General features: G+C 36.2%; 1 protein-coding gene across 1 annotated transcript in view; it reads right to left on the reverse strand.

The window, feature by feature from the left end:
* ptpn20 (protein tyrosine phosphatase non-receptor type 20) overlaps nucleotides 1–17,736 on the reverse strand; it is a 36,552-nt gene that overhangs the window by 2,670 nt on the left and 16,146 nt on the right. The window contains exons 27-45 of the mRNA XM_079854678.1: nucleotides 16,420–16,625; nucleotides 15,535–15,630; nucleotides 15,012–15,454; nucleotides 13,791–14,109; nucleotides 12,850–13,020; nucleotides 12,529–12,703; nucleotides 12,172–12,382; nucleotides 11,922–11,959; nucleotides 11,078–11,164; nucleotides 10,480–10,544; nucleotides 9,485–9,646; nucleotides 9,236–9,410; nucleotides 8,085–8,170; nucleotides 7,715–7,788; nucleotides 7,045–7,193; nucleotides 6,699–6,844; nucleotides 6,349–6,439; nucleotides 599–933; nucleotides 86–301 (exon numbers count right to left, since the gene is read on the reverse strand). Of these exons, the coding sequence (XP_079710804.1) occupies nucleotides 86–301; nucleotides 599–933; nucleotides 6,349–6,439; nucleotides 6,699–6,844; nucleotides 7,045–7,193; nucleotides 7,715–7,788; nucleotides 8,085–8,170; nucleotides 9,236–9,410; nucleotides 9,485–9,646; nucleotides 10,480–10,544; nucleotides 11,078–11,164; nucleotides 11,922–11,959; nucleotides 12,172–12,382; nucleotides 12,529–12,703; nucleotides 12,850–13,020; nucleotides 13,791–14,109; nucleotides 15,012–15,454; nucleotides 15,535–15,630; nucleotides 16,420–16,625 (3,245 nt within the window). The remainder of the gene's footprint in view (nucleotides 1–85; nucleotides 302–598; nucleotides 934–6,348; nucleotides 6,440–6,698; nucleotides 6,845–7,044; nucleotides 7,194–7,714; nucleotides 7,789–8,084; nucleotides 8,171–9,235; nucleotides 9,411–9,484; nucleotides 9,647–10,479; nucleotides 10,545–11,077; nucleotides 11,165–11,921; nucleotides 11,960–12,171; nucleotides 12,383–12,528; nucleotides 12,704–12,849; nucleotides 13,021–13,790; nucleotides 14,110–15,011; nucleotides 15,455–15,534; nucleotides 15,631–16,419; nucleotides 16,626–17,736) is intronic.

The following is a 17,736-nucleotide window of genomic DNA, read 5'->3' on the forward strand; positions in this document are numbered from 1 at the left end:
AATTTAAATGAATGATAATTTTCATATTTAGATGATCTATTGTTTTAAGCTTAGTGTTAATGCTATACTTGTGCAAAATACCTACACTTAGGTCTTTCTCAATGAGACTGAGGATGACATCAGTGCAGATGAGGACTCCAGCTCGGCCAATGCCTGCACTGCAGTGGACTGTGATCGGCCCTTTAGAGTGTATAGCCCTCATGTAGCGAATGAAGCACACCAGCTGCTCGGAGGAGTGAGGAGTGCCATGGTCTGGCCATGTGGTGAACTTTAGATGCTTCACAAAGTGAACGCCTCCACTCTGGAAAGGTACACAGGTCAATAATGAGTGGCATTAAAATATATACACATGTTTTTGCTGGAAAAAAGCAGTTGAAAATGAAAGGACGTTTCTTTTTGTTGCAAAGTATACATTTCATTATTCTTAATACCTTATACAATTTTGGATCTCACATAAATTTATCTTGTTTTAAGGATGTTGAAGGCATAGCCTGACTGTGATTTTTAAAATGGTGGATATTACACTGAAAAGGTTCCAATAAGAACATTATTTTTTTTGGATGAGATGCAATATTTCCATCAGGTACATGCTCCTAACCTCTTTTTCCACCATCTTGATGACCTTAATGTGGAAATAGCCAAGCATCTGGTAGTTATCCAGGAAGAGCTGGTAACGGCTGGTTTCTTTGGGAACATCAAGTTTTTCGGGCCAGTACTTGTGGCATTTTACCCGGCCACGTTCCACCTCCTGGGTCATCATGGCGATAACATCAGACTTGTTCTCCCACACCATCTGCCAGAAGTTATCCTGAGTGCCAGGCAAAGGGCCCTGAGCGGAGATGTAGAAGAGCTCCTCTGTGCCCACCTTCATACAAATGTAGCTGGCATTGATGTAGCCATCGTTCTCTCCGACAGGAACACGCGTCTTATCGTCTGATTGTTCAAACAGTAGAGAGAAACAGGGATTGTAGATTAGTTCATTTTAATACGCAGAAACACATTTGAAAAACCAAGCAATTACTTCTGCTGTAATGATAAATGTATTTGCCTCAGCCCAAAATCTTAGTACATTTGAGCTTGAACAGGCATGCATGTTATTTGGCAATAATATAAGATAAGAAAACAACAGTTAAACTTTCTATGACTGCTCAATTCCCACCGGGTAACTAAACCATCTAGTGCTTATTATGAAAACCAGAAGGTGCAGTATACAATTCTTCTGTTTTAAGATTCAGTCAGAATCCAGAAAACAAACAAAACTCTTGTGTATTTACTATCAAATGTATGTTTCCCAAACCACAAACAAATTTTTATTTGAAAAGCAGGTTGGAGATTTATACGAAGCATTCCAGTAATGAGGTGATTGCTGTTGTTGGCTCTGGTAGCAAACAGTGTTATTAATCTACAAACCAAGAATGCAGTGTTGTTGGTTTCCCCATAGAGGAGAAGGAACAAATTGTGTCCAGGTACAGCAAATAGCTCCAAATAAATGAAACAAGCTCTCAAGGTCATGGCGGCTGGAAAGCCAAAAGGAGTGAACACGGGGGAGCAGGGTGAGAAGAATGTTCTAGAGTATTCTAGTGGTGGTTTGTTGGTCAATGCAGCACACTACTTGAGACTTTACTTTAAAATAGCAACATTTATACTCTGAAATTGAATCAGTTAGACGAATACAGATTTTTTGTAACTATATAAGTCCCATTTTGCTTGATTTTCTGTTTATTTAAGTTAAAATAATGACATTACTTTATAAATCATTACCTTAATTGAATGCCTCATACAGATTAAATATAAAAATGTAGTTCTTTTTTTTTTTTTACTAAGAAAAGCTGACATATACACTACACTATTGAAAAGATTGTGGTCAGTAAGTTTTTTTTTGTTGTTGTTGTTGAAAGAAATTAGTACTTTTATTCAAAAACGATGCATTTAATTAAACAGTATCTGTATTTTATCTGAGTATTTTTACTTTTACTTCACTTCATTCCAACGCATAATATCCAACTGCATTTCATTAAAACATGTTGTGTCCCATTATTTTGAACTGAAGAAATGGTCACCCGGTCCAAGACGCAACAGCCATGTCCAATTCGTTATTTTCAATTGAACTGTTAAATCTGTTTGCAAATTACACTGAAATATTCATTCATGAATTGGACCGATCCGATTGCATCTGTTCTCGATTCAACAGCTCATTGATTCAAATCACCGGTTAACAACTCACTGGATTCACAAGTCTGACTCAAAATGAGCCAAGAATGGGAGATCCTTAGAGCTTGTAAGACATGTTCCAGGATCAACATATTTTGTTGATCCTGGAACAACATTCCTGTCTGAAAATTTAGTCCTAACCTTATCCCTAACCAAATAACCCATAATTTATCCCTAAATTCAGAGGAAAATGATAGGTGAATATGAATGGTGTAGAAGGTTGTTAGCCTAAACTTGACATAATCTGTAAACGGTAACACTTTACAATAATAGTACATGAATAATCATGTACTAATACCTGAATTAATAATTACTTTACTATGAACTAATGATGAGTTAAGACATGTATTAATGAGGTACTAACCTTAATTACGACATGAGTATCATGAATTCCTACATGAATATACCATCTTAACTACGCGTTAGTACATGCTTGTTAATTAATGTATTAATTAACATTTCGAGGTAAAGTAAATCAAACATGCTCTAGATCAGAAGAAAGATGTACTAAAAGGGCACAATGTTAAATTGTTCATAAATTTAACACCATCAATTGTCACATACATCAGTGAATGACACAAGATGTCTTGAAATATTTATATTAAACCTACTCATTGAACACACATTCCGTTTTAAGTGATTCCACTGCTGCCTTCAAGTGTAAAATACCTACTACACTAGCATATTCATTAAACAGATGCAATTTTCAAAATTAAAATCAGTGTTAGCACAGATGATGGTTATTTTCTGGATTTGTTTACTGTCTTTATATCATAATGCAGTCGGATGTTAGTCTTGTTTGCTGGCTCTTCTTTGGGGCCACTATTGCCCCTTCAAAATTTGTCCACTTTTTTCCTACCGTTCAGTTCCTTCTCCATCTAAATTCAGGCACAGCACCTCTGCTCTTCCACTTCTTTACAAACCACCGACAAGCACCAAATGATATCTGATTTAGAAGAGCTGAATATGTATAAAACATGTGTAATTGATACATTTTTGAAGATTTACTCTTGGAGGGCCAAGACAAGAAATTACATGATACATTAACAAATCATGAATTCATGTTACTTTCCAAGTAATTAATGATGAGTTAGTAATGATGTGCCCCCCCAAGTAAAGTCATGACATTATGATACATTAACAAGTCATGAATTCATGTTACTTTTACTTCATGGCGGGGCACATTATTACTAACTCATCATTAATTACTTGGAAAGTAACATGAATTCATGACTTGTTAATGTATCATAATGTCATGACTTTACTTGGGGGGGCACATCATTACTAACTCATCATTAATTACTTGGAAAATCCAAGAGTAAATCTTCAAAAATGTATCAATTACACATGTTTTATACATATTCAGCTCTTCTAAATCAGATATCATTTGGTGCTTGTCGGTGGTTTGTAAAGAAGTGGAAGAGCAGAGGTGCTGTGCCTGAATTTAGATGGAGAAGGAACTGAACGGTAGGAAAAAAGTGGACAAATTTTGAAGGGGCAATAGTGGCCCCAAAGAAGAGCCAGCAAACAAGACTAACATCCGACTGCATTATGATATAAAGACAGTAAACAAATCCAGAAAATAACCATCATCTGTGCTAACACTGATTTTAATTTTGAAAATTGCATCTGTTTAATGAATATGCTAGTGTAGTAGGTATTTTACACTTGAAGGCAGCAGTGGAATCACTTAAAACGGAATGTGTGTTCAATGAGTAGGTTTAATATAAATATTTCAAGACATCTTGTGTCATTCACTGATGTATGTGACAATTGATGGTGTTAAATTTATGAACAATTTAACATTGTGCCCTTTTAGTACATCTTTCTTCTGATCTAGAGCATGTTTGATTTACTTTACCTCGAAATGTTAATTAATACATTAATTAACAAGCATGTACTAACGCGTAGTTAAGATGGTATATTCATGTAGGAATTCATGATACTCATGTCGTAATTAAGGTTAGTACCTCATTAATACATGTCTTAACTCATCATTAGTTCATAGTAAAGTAATTATTAATTCAGGAATTAGTACATGATTATTCATGTACTATTATTGTAAAGTGTTACCCTGTAAACTTGTCCCTTAAATCTGATAGGTTGATTGGAATTGTGTTCCAGGATCAACAAATATGTCATCCCTCTCGAGGGATGAAGTTACTAAGTTACTAATGAGTTAAGTTACTAATGCAAAATAAGTTACTAATTTTAGGATTTATTATTGTACATAAAAATCATATTTAGGTCATGAATGTCACTTGTTTGAAAGCTAAATCTGCTGTAAAAGGGTGAGCTGTTTAAACCCATTGAATGTGGACATATCCATATTTGTGTATTACCGTCTAAATTCACAATATTACTATTTTTACAGTATTTTAAATTAAAATAAATAAATAATTCTAATTGACCCCAAACTTTTGAACAGTAAAGTATGTATATATATATATATATATATATATATATATATATATATATATATATATATATATATATATATATATATATATATATATATATATATATATATACTAATATAGGCTACTATAATATAATATAATATAGCCCTGATCTTGAACATCATCCTCCCATATTTCACCTGCTATGAGTTCATCAGTCAGGTTCTGGTGAGATTTTAATTTTTAAGTAATTGTGCTCAAAGTTTCTGTTACAACAATAAGAAAAAAATAGTTTAGGTAGGTCCTATTTGTTAGTAGCCTGTTAAGATGCAGAAGAGATTGCTGTTGTAACTCTCTAAAAGCAAGCTGCTTGCAAAAACATGTTCAACAGCTCAGAAAGGAAAGGGGCTGAAAAGTGAAACTGAGAGGGAAAGAGATGAACAAGGGGGGCATATGTAAGGGGAAGCGTATGTCACTGGAAGTAGGTAAATTCGTGTGGAGCGGCCTCCACAATGGGTGGCATCAGGCTTCCTGGAGAAGGTTGTGGCCCTTGAACTGCCTCCAGCAATAACAGTGGTTAAGTCCCAGGGGCCTCACACTTTTCAATCCTGGGCGCTTTATTCGGGGAACAGAAGCCCAGTGAGCTGCAGTGATAATAAACAAACACTCCGGGCCAGGCTAGGGCCAGTCTGCCCCCTGCCAGCACATGAAGCGCCTTATTGTGCCTATTCTGTACAGAGACCTGCTCTCTTCAATACAACTACAGCCCATTCTCTGCATACTCGTTCTGACACTGCACATGAATGGATGTTTCCCATTAACAGTGAAAGCAGATCTATGATTCACACATCTCCTGTTTGACTTTACGTTTGCAGCGTTCTGTTATGTTTTAAACTAAGGGCAAACAACGTCTCACGCAGCCTCTGACCTCCTTACACTTCACACCAGCAAAAACTGAATCCGTACAAACAGGATAAGCGTGGCCGCAGTGTGAAAACGGCACCGCATGGGTGAGGAGGTCCGGAAAGCCGCAAAAAGGTGACGGATAGAGTGTGAAATACTGAGTCAAACGGACGTCTACACCGGCAACGTAATCTAATATCGCATTGGTAGGACACCCGGGAGTAAATAACCAGGGATTGGTTACATTTCACTTAATTGGCGTGTCATGTGTTCCACTGTTTACAGGTAAATGTATACAAGGGTCATTCCTCTCCCCACATTCGATGTCTACATTTAAACATTTGTTCTTTGCTCTGGAAATTTACTGTGTATATTTACAGTGTATTTTTGCAAATTTATAGAAAAAGCTGAAATTTTTTTTACAAATCATTTAATTGTAATAATAAATTAATACTAATAATATTATGTAATAAAAAATAAAACAATTTATGTGTAATAAACTACTATTGTAAAACAGTATGAGTTCATAGTGGACAACATGGTTATTATTTTATTTACAGTGATTTTTACCATCAGAAATGACCAAGCCTACATTGATTTAACTGTAAAAACGGCATACAGCTTTTTATCATAAGGAATTCAAGGAATTACTGTTAGTGCACAGTTTCCTGGCAATGTTGTACAGTGTGTGGTCCATGTGGTTTCAGAATGGTGTGAAAATGTACCCCCAAAAACTTCTTTTATGAGAAGTGAGGCTCACAAACTGTAAAACGGCAATAAAAATCCTAACTAAGGAGGGTTTGTGGAGGATTATGGGAGAAACAGAGGAACTTACAGGGCAGGATATCCCTGTATCTGTTCTTCTCCCGGTTTTCGGGTGCTTTTCCAACCAGGCAGTTGTCTGAGGGTTTCAAATGCTCTAAAGCCTGGTAAAAAAAAAAAAAAAAAAAAGCCATACAAGTTCTCTCACTTACACACTTGAATGAATCATCCTTTAAATTTGTGGTAAAATAGAAAAAAATGTTTTAGACATTATATTAGTATAAAAAATAAAGAAACAACAGATTTATATGAAAAACATTACAATAAAACAAATGTGATTGGATGTTCTGCTTGTATCAATCAATGATATTTAGTCTTGTGAAGATATAGTTGTTTGTTTCGATGTAAACAACAGGAACTTACCATAAACTCTTTGATCAGATCTTGCTTTTCCAACTGTTCAAGGGCTTGGATGAGGGCTTTGACCTTGGAGCCAGAGTACTGCCCATTCTTAGAAGGAGATATGACTGCAAGACTGGCAAGCTCCTCTTCTGACACGATTGGTCGACCTTAATGTAATAAAGTTCTTTTTAGATGCTTGGATCTACACAAGCCAATCAGATCTCAGCATTTCCCAACTAATTATAGTCTGAAACTGTAGTTTCATAAAATGATTTATGAAAACATAAATATTACATCATACTAAAATAATGAATATATTGAGTAGAATTACTGAGATGGTGAATAAATATGAAGATGTCTGATTTACCTGTTTGAGTAATAGCCTCTGCTGCCGATGGCTGAGAAGCATTGTCATCATCATCACCATCCTCTTCTTCATCACTGCTCCAGTCGTCTGACTCGCTATGCTCTGCTTTCATGGCAGATTTTTCTAGATGCTGCTTCTGGGGGTCTATCCTGAAGGGGGTACGGGGCAGGAATGAGCAGAGACCTTGACCACATTGCTACGTTCCGGGGCCTGTTATCATGCAAGGCTGATTTTCCTGCGATTTTTCCACCTAAAATGTAAAAAAGCTGCTAATTGCAAGTGCTGCGTACTATAACAAGTGTGGCTTGTAGGCCAGCCTAACTAGAAGCCAAAGCTGTGATTATTGGGCCTGTATTTTATTAATGACTCTTTAGTGCCTCCCTGTGGCGATTCCATTTGAGAGCTATGTTAAAAAACAAACAAACAAAACAAAAACTGCAATGAAATTCAGTCCTTATGATCTGGTTTATGTTGAGTCATAACACGTTGCACATTTACGGGTAAATGGACAAACAGTTTTTGCGGATGCTTTTTACGAAGTTTCAGTTAGGCTAATTCAAACTTTCAGGTCTCATTCTGTACAAAACTCAGCACTCTGAGTGGCACATGTGATATAGCAACTGCATTAACAAAAATGTGAGAAAAAATACAGGAATTCAGTGACACTCACCTTTCTTGTAGCATGTCAGTAACTCCCAGAGACGGACAACACCTCTGACAGGTAGGTGTACAGTTTCGACTTTCCTACAGGCAAGAGATCGAAAGAAAAAGGAGAAAGAGAAAGAGAGAAAGAGGAGACAGGTGATGAGTTAACTCAGTTCGGGCCACCCTTACTGTCATCTGAGTTTCAGTGTTTTCCTCTGAGAGAAATTGGAGGCGGTGCTAATTCATTTTATGGCGAACCTTGCTAGGTGCAATTTATTAGATTAGGTTTTAGTCTTCTAATCTGTTCTGAGATGGAACTGAAAGTCATCATCTCAGTATTTACTTGCATACTTCTATATTTACTTGACAGTAAAGGGGAAAAAAAGTTTGTATACCTGCTCACATTCCCCTCTAAGTCCAGGACAATCTGAGGTCTGGAAAGACACATGATCTGCATGTGCTTCTGTTTGTGCTCTAATATCTGCAAATGAAGCATTACAGCAGGAGGAGACCATTAAAACATTAGTAAGAATATCTCGGTTTCTAACAAGTGTCAGTGCTAGTAGTTAAACAACAATATATCTGTTCAACGGGCAGTGTTGATATACAGATATCTGGAAAGGTTGGCAAATATAATGGCAATAAAATATAAAATATAAGCTGTCAAAATTGTGATTTAAAATGTAATAAATAACATGATACCAGTATTCAAATTGATCATATATTAATATTTTAATTATTATGAATTAAAGTATCACATTTTAAAAATAATCATATTTAACCACAGTAAATTAAAACACAGTGAAGTAAGTTAAATTGACACTCTATGATATACATAATATAATTTAATGATAACAAATGAGATGTTCACAGAATTGCTGAAATTATCGAACATGCAGTTCGATAATCAAAAATACAGTAAACAGTAATCGTGTGAAATATAAGTACAATTTACATAACGGTTTTCTATTTTAATATATTTTAAAATGTAATTTATTCCATTACTTCAGTCTTCAGTGTCACATGATCCTTCAGAAATCATTCTAGTATGATGATTTGCTCCTCAAAAAACATTCTTATTATTATGTTGAAAACAGTTGTGATGCTTAATATTTTTGTGGGAACTATAATTCTTTGATGAATTGAACGTTCAAAAGAACAGAATTTTATCTTTTGTAACATTATAAATGTCTTTACTGTTACTTTTCATAAATTTAATGCATCCTTGCTGAATAAAAGTATAAATTTTTTTTTTTTTTTAAATCATCCTGATATTTTACATGATTATATACTCAATATTTAGTTAAAATTGTCAAAAAAGGACCTAATGACAAAATTCAAACTAAAAAATGTAATATCCATTGAGAATGCTATTGGCATTAATTGGCCTATACTGTATATTGTTCTATCAGAATTCAATACAAAATTATAGGTTATAGTTTTATCAATTGAACATGAATATATAAGTGATGCTGCCAGTTTGACATAATAGATGACCAAGTACAGTACAGACACAGAGCGGGGCTTGCGTATCAGGCTTGCTGACCTGCAGAATTGAGTGTGCTGAATTCCAGAGAGGCCTCAGCAGGGGAGCTGGAACCAGAGCAGGTTAACATTGGCAGGATGTCCCTACATATGGTTAACTGAACCGTGCCCTCTGCCTTCCGCAAAATATCCACAACTTTACCGTGGTTCAGTCCTGACACAATGATACCATTCACCTGCAAAACATACACAGATGTGGTACACCTCCAACACAGTTTATCAAAGAAAAAAGGAAATGATTTGCTCATACCTCCAAAAGGATGTCACCCACTCTTAGACGACCATCCTGCTCGGCCGCACCCCCACAGCAAATATCCTTCACTCTCAGTGTGCTCCCATTGACCCCGCCTACCAGAGCAAAGCCCAGCCCACTTCTCTCAGGCTTGGTGAACTCTACCTGGAGGATACAGCTCTACAAAAAAAGAGAGGAACAAGGACAGAATAAAGTTGAACCAGACGGTAGTCATTGACTTCCATAGTTCTTTTCCCCTACCATGGAAGTCAATGGCTAGCATCTGGTTACCAACATTTTTCAAAATATCTTCTTTTGTTTTCAACAGAATAAAGAAATTCATAGAGGTTTGGAACAACTTGAGGGTGAGTAAATGATGACAGAATTTTCATTTTTGGGTGAACCATCCCTTCAACATGGCACACAAATCCGATTTGGCTTTTTAAATCCAATCATTAGGACTAAAACTGTCCACACTGTCATTTTTCAAGTGATGGAATTGAGCCATTTGCTTAGATCACTTGCAGTGAAACTTGCGATCAAAAGATTGGAGTTGAATTAAAGCGATGTTTTTGAAAAAAAAAAAATCTACTTTAATACATTTTAAAATGTAATTTACATTGTATGCTGTAGTCATATAAGCAATAGAGGCATTTAATGTGTTGAAGCATTTACTGTGTTCAACATTGCTGACATATTTACTGTGTTGTGTATAGTAAATGATTAAATATCACCTTTTGCTATATGAAGAATTGCATTTGCTATATTATGAAGTATTGTTCTTAGACAGGTCCAAACGGACAAGTCTTGCCTGAACAAGCATCTACATGTACACCCATTTTCTAGAAAAGGTTTAAATGATTGCTGTTTGAATATTGTAATATTATTAATGATGAACTATATAACTAGCTGATGATGATGATTACAAAGATATTTAGAGGTGAATGACATAGAGAGATTACAAAGCAAGAGTCATGTTACATCAGCCTAAAACAAGGCCGAGGGAAAATTACCTCCTGCTCCGATGGGACGGACATCCTCTTCCTTAATTTCACATCACTGTCAGCGACAGGTTTAACTGTACCAGAAACAAGAGAGGGATTTTGTGTCAGAAAAATTCTAGAACTAAAACTTAAAGAAATTTTAGATGCATCTCTAACTGAGCAGGATCATTCACACTGATTGGTACATCAAACTCATTAAACAAATGCCAAAGTTAATCAGAAATAAAGACAAAATCAACCCATAGTGCACAGCAATTTCAACCAATTCCCAAACTCACAAACGTCCCCCTCCTCTGCTGCCATTTCAGGGTGAGATGCGTTGATGACCTGCTCTGTGCTACGGTAGGTAAACTGTGCTAGCCTTTTTAAGCTCTTTCGGACCTCCTGGCTAGCAGTCTCCTAGCAACCCGGATGCCCACTAGATCAGCTGGCCTTTATTCGTCAGACACAAGAAAGCGCACTTTGATCGGCCAGAGGAGGCCATGTCCCTCGCTAATAATTAATCCTTCCCCCCGCTGCCCTCTGAGCAAGACATGCCATGTCTGTCAGCACAGATCTAATGCCACAACTCCCAGACAACAGAGACACAGGAAACCAAAGGCTTTACCATCCGTAGCAGCTGCCTCCACGTCAGGTGACACAGGCTCTTCGAGGCGAGGGCAGACTTTTTTCTCCTTCTTCCATTCAAAAAAACCTGAAGAGGAGAAAAGGGATAACTTGGTAAGGGATAAACAGATGTTTTTTGTTTTAAATATGCTACTCCAGAAATCAGAGTTTGCTTCATATTACATTTGTGAGAAAATCTACATCACATTTTACAACAACAACCTAGCATCGTGGCAACAAGTTTAGCGCCAATAACATTTTCTTGAGAAAATGTAGTTATTTGTTCATTTTTTGTATATAACACATAGTATGAATAGCTTTTAATCAAATACTTTTTGTATTAATTCTGGTGCCCATATGGGTAAATAGAGTGAAAGTTCAAAATGACATCAAAATTAAGCGAATCAAATGGGCTGACACAGTGTAAAGCACTCTAATAAGAGTTGACACTTCGCTCAAAATGTGGCAGTGTCCAGTGAAGCGTGCAGTGAAGGCCTGGGCTGCTCTGGACCTCCACTGGAGCAGCTCTCCACCTCATATCTGTCACTTCAGACTAGACTGAAACACGTCGATCACGACTGCCCTCTGCAGCCCAGCCGGAGCCTTCACACGCCCAGAGCGAAAGAAAACACACCCCACTGACAGCCAGAGCAGTTACTACGCCCCATGGGAAGGTTAAAGTGTCTATGTAGTCTACTGTAACTCCATAGATGACTAAATAATACCAACAAACACACTCTCAAAGTGAAGAAATAAACATTAAACTTAATTACATCCTCATATTCTGTATAGATAATGATTCGAACAATTATTGCTGTAATTCAAGAAGATCAGCTCAAATGTACCATTCCATGCATCCATTGGTATCACTGGTTGATCATCTCTGAAACAAAGAAAAAAACATTTAATTAAAAAAAATGAAAAACGTACACAAACCTTACATTTTTAAGAACAATCAACTTGGATGTTTAAGTCATTTCAACTTAAATTACATTAAACTAACTTAAAAAATGAGTTGAATCTTGTATAACTTTAATAAAAAAAATCTTTTTACAGTGTACACTTCATATAATTAATGTTTTCAATCAATCTCACCTCATGGCTTTGAATCTGACTTTGCGTGGGGCGCTTTCACACACTTTCACCGCATCCTCCACTGTCATTCCAAGGGTGCACTTCCCACATATGTAAACAATCTTGTCATTGGGCTGGATGCTGCCCTCTTCACTAGCAGGGGAGTTTGGCACCACCTCCTGAACATAAATTCCCTGCCACTTGCTGCCAATGCCCCCGGTTAGCTTAATACCTGCACAGACAAATGCAAAAGTATCATAATTTTGAATTGAATACAAAAAGTTAGAAGGTTACTGTTTCTAAAACTATCACTTCACTATCACTGATTTTATGATATGATGTTACCCTAGTTTCCCCTACTATCAAGTATTTCCTCACCCAGTTGTCCAGATGGAGTCTTGGGAATGACAATGTCCTGGAGGGTGTCAGGAGGTGGTGGAGGCAGTAAATTTTGCACAGCTCTCCCCAGCACCATGTGCAGTCTTTTGGAGGAGCACCTGAGGATGCCAATTGCCACGTCATCCGCCACGTTGGTCACATTGTGACCGTTCACCTGACAAATATAAGTTGATAATGCCAATTCAGTCTTAACACAGGAGCTGGAACTGTGCAATTGTGCACCACTGACAATCAAATCAAATCTTCAGAAAGAGATGGTCACAACTGTGATTGTGTTTCTAATTGTGAGAAAAGCTGTACCATGACAAGCCTGTCTCCTGCCCTCAGTCTGCCATCTGCTTTGGCCGGATTATCCAGGACATCCTGGACATAATAGCAATTGTCCAGTTTACTCCTGGTTATTGTAAAACCGAAGCTGCCACACCACGATTTGGTCAGTGAGACAGTCAGTTCAAACTCCTTCAACACGTCCTAAAACAAGACAGAACATATGAGAAGGTGAACAACATGGCTATGCTACTCCACTAGCTAGACCAGCATTAAATTATGATGATGATGATACAATAATAAACTTTATTTTATATACTGTTGTGCTTTATTTTATATAGCACACTTCTCAAGGTGCTTGCATAGAAAACAGAAAAACAAAAGTAAATATGAAAAAAAAAAAAAAAACTATTCCAAAAATGTCTGAGGATTTAAATAAATTAAATATAAGTAGAAATTCAGAGTTTTGGAGCTTTATAACCAGCACTGAAATGCCGAGCTAAGGACTTCATCAATTCATAGTTTTCACGTGACATGACACCCGGATAGGAATGCCAAATTGGAGGGCAAAACAAGGCTAATGCATTAAGACAGTGATATTAATAGACCAATTTCAATATATATCTTACATTCAATAAATACATATACAGTATATACCTTACCATATATTCTGGGTTCATCTGTATATAGTATGCATAATCAATAAGTGTTTTTCACATTAAGCACTTTAGAATGTCCCGCTGTTTTTAGTGATTGAAATACAGCAGCAAGTGCTGCAAATGGGTCACAAGTGTCCAAAACTTTGTTTACGTTTTGTTGACATACTTATATTTTTCCTCTTTTGAGAGGTGATCTAAATATTCATGGAAAATTGACAGGCCTGTGCTGCAGTTCTATGGATGTTTTGCCCTCCAAGTCTCAGCGCCAGCCATGTGACTGAAAACTATGAATGGGCAAATGCAATCAGACTTCACCCTTCTGGGATCTTCGTCATCATCTTCATCTTCATCATCGTCCCAGCCGTTGTTGTTGCTGACTGAGGGGACGCTGAGCTGGGCAGGAGGTTCTGCTGTGGACGCTGCTTGAGTTGCTTGCTGGTAGGATGGAGGAGTGCTAAGCAATTCTAGAGAGAGAGCTGGTGGAGCGGGTGGTTCACTGGAGAAAGCACTGGTGCTTCTGGTTGGGGGAGAGGGTGCCATGGTGGTGATGGTCAAATATTCTTCATCAGCTATAACAGTCAGCCCATTAGCTGTGAAACTTTTCATGCTCTCTTCCACACCTTCAGTTGTGTGACTGTGAACAGATAACAGGAAGTTAATGTTTGTTTGAGCCAAAATATTTAAATCATATTTTAGCTTTTTGATTAACATTGGTTTGAATTAAGCAATGAAGAAACATCCCCAGTTTGTCGTAACTATAAACCACATGTGACAGTTGATTTTTATTTATTTGTACTAGGTAGCCCCACCCAAATCTCATTGGTCACAAAGCCCACTACATATAGCTGCATATTAAACATTAAATATGATCTATGTTGCAATGTGTAGCATTTTTGTGTTCAGTGTTGACAGACAAATTGCTTTTCACTGGAAATATTATCAAGTCCCATCTGGCCACATTCCCAGCATAGTTGAATTATGATTTTTTTTTAAAGAAATGTATACTTCAATCCAACAAGGATACATTTAATTGACAAAAAGTGACAGTAAAGACATTTATAATGACTGTATAAATGCTGTTCTTTTTTGATTGATCAAAAAAATATCTCATTGTTCCCACAAAAATATTAAGCAGCGCAGCAGTTTTTATAGATAATTGAGACATTTAACACTGAAACATTAAGAAATGTTTCTTAAGCACTAAATTAGCATATTAGAATGATTTCTGAATGATCATGTGAAACTGAAAATAATCAGCTTGGCCTTCACAGGAATAATTAAATTTCATATTAAAATAAAAAAATGGATACTTTAAATTTTAATAACATTTAACAAAATTACAGTTTTGACTGTATTTTTGATCAAATAAATGCAGACTTGATGAGCAGAAGAGACTTTTTAAAAAAAAACGTACTAACCCCAAACTTTTGAACAGTAGCTCTCAAGAAAATTTGATTCAACACATTTACATTTAATATTAGCATCATATTGATAATTTTATACATCATATCACATAGAAATTAACAGGCCTTTTACCTGGTACAAGCTGAGACATGGTTGCTTTTTGAGACGACATCATGTTTCGACTCTTGCTGATGGGCTGTAAATGCTGTTTCAGGGGCTGCTGGAGTTGGTGCTGTGTTGGCTGTTGTCACTTTAACAGTGCTTGGTGTTGGGGGTGGAGTTTTGTTCTCATGCTCCTCCCTCACTATGGCATGAGGTTTTAATTCTCCAGCTTCTCTTGAGGATGGACGTGAAGGTAGGGGTGGAGGGGCAGATATAGTCGTATCCACCATCTCACTGTCTTGGCTCTGTTGGGTCAAGGGGATCTCCTGGGTTTGCTCAGGGGTAACTTCTTTATTTAGACCCATCTCTATTGCCCGCTTCTTGAGGAGTTCACTGAAGTCTGGGGCAAAAGACCTCGCCTGCATGTCTAGAGACCTGGATCTCAGTGCACGGGTTGGAAATGTGTCAGGACCCTGTCAAAAAGGGATGTGAGTTTGAAAAATAACACGTCAAATTTTGAGTTGTTCCCAACAATGCAGAAATAGGATGTTACCAGATAGGTGTCAATATCTCCGTGTTCCTCCTGTGAGGGTCTGCAGATTGACAGCCTGATCTCAGATGGAGATTTTTGGAGGAGATGCAAAACTTCCTGCGGTGATAGAAAGACATACGCTACCGTTAAAAAGTTTGGGGTTGGGAAGAATGTTTTTGAAAGAAGTTTCTTATGCTCATCAAGGCTGCATTTTTGATTAAAAATACAGTAAAAACAGTAATAGTGTTAAATACTATTACAATTTAAAATAACCATTTTCTAAAATGTAATTTATTCCTGTGATGGCAAAGCTGAATTTTTAGCATCATTACTCCAGTCTTCAGTGTCACATGATCCTTTAGAAATCATTCAAATATACTGATCTGCTGTTCAATAAACATTTCTTATTATTATCAATGTTGATGCTTAATATTTTTTAATTTTTTTAAAGGATATTTTGATGATTAGAAAGTTCAAAAGAACTGCATTTGATTGAAATATAAATCTTGTATAACATTATAAATGTTTGTACTGTCACTTTTAAGTAATTTAATTCTTTTTTAAATTCCGTAATCCGCAATTTAATTCCATCCTTATTAAAAATTAAAGTATTCATTAAATTATATAAAAAAAAAAAGGATTGATTAACCTCTTGATGCATTAATGTATAACAGTTGTTAATGTATTACAGTTGTTTTATTTAATCCAGTATATTGTATTAAACTGAATAAAGCACAAATAAAAACTTTTGGTGGATTAAAGGCTTAACTGTAACATCTGACAAGTTTTAGAAACTAATTGTGTTTCTTGGCCACACATACACATTATGTTGTCAAGAATCCGAAATGTATTTTGCTTTGATGTGTCCAGTCTTGGAATGCTGGATATAAATAATGCATCCTTTACCTCATAGGACAAGCCTCTAACGGGTTCTCCATTGACAGCCAGGATTATGTCTCCCTTCTTCAGATGCCCACAGTCCCCTACAGGCTGACCAGAAGAAAGGCTCTTAATATGCACCATGCTGCCCTCATCAGGACCAAGCTCAGATACGAGGAAGCTGAACCCCAGGCCACTGAGACTCTTCTGAAGCGTCACCTCCCGGATGTTATCTGCCACAAAGAAAGAGCGGAAATCTCTCAATTTGTCGTTAATATCGGGTTCAGACTCACACACACAAAAACCAGTCAACAGTTAAAGGGAGAGTTCATCCAAAATGAACATTTCTGTAATTATTTTACTCAATCATGATGTTCCAAACACATATGACTTACTTTCCTCTGTGAGAATTACAGTATATCCTTGCCACTCTTTAATATAATGAAAATAAATGAGGACTGTCACACAATGATAATAATTTGAATTTGCTTTTATTTTTTATATTGTCAGTTTTCAATTCAACTTTAGTTTAAGCTTTAGTAAATTTGTGATGTGTTCTTGTTGTAGTGGTACTATGCAGTTTTGTTTTTAAATAATTCTATTATTAACCTTTAATTTATTATTTCAGTTTTAGTATTAGTCATTTTAGTACTTCAACTTAAAATGATTTGTTAGTTACCAAAGCAATAATTTTTAAAATGTCTAATTTTCGTTTAAATGATTTTTTTTCATCTAATATTTATATTTTATTAATAATACCTAATTTTTAAGATTAAGATTATTTTAATAATAATCTTAATTTCAATAAACGAAACTGATTTCTAATAGTTTTACTTAACAATAACAACACTGATCATATGACATCAGAAGATTCAAAACATCAAACTGACTACTGGTGCTTTTGCATTCTTTTTAAAGTTTGACAGACCCCAGAACTCATTCACTTTTATAAAAATTTGTTATAAATAGTGTCCAAGATACTCTTCAAAATTCCCCTTTTGTGTCCCACAGAAGAAAGAAATTCGGTCACACTTTAGATTAGAGTCCAATTCTCACTATTTAACTAACTATTAACTACAACTTTTCCCTCAGTAAACTCCTAATTAAATATGACATTTTTTAAATATTTTTTTTATTTTTGGGTGTTGTTACTTGAAAAGAAACTAAATAGTGCATGTAAAGGTGACTCTAACATTCAGGCTTGATGTAAAACATATGTCAGTGCAAAAAAGTAACCAATGTTCCCCTGGACAAGATCTAAATTTGGCTGGGTCTTTGGGTCTGGCAGCAAGCACAGGGTCGCTGTCAGATTCAGTTGAAATGTTTTGCAGTGTTCTCTCCCCC

Source organism: Squalius cephalus (genome assembly GCF_949319135.1).
Source record: "Squalius cephalus genome assembly, chromosome: 21".
NCBI classification, from domain to species: domain Eukaryota; kingdom Metazoa; phylum Chordata; class Actinopteri; order Cypriniformes; family Leuciscidae; genus Squalius; species Squalius cephalus.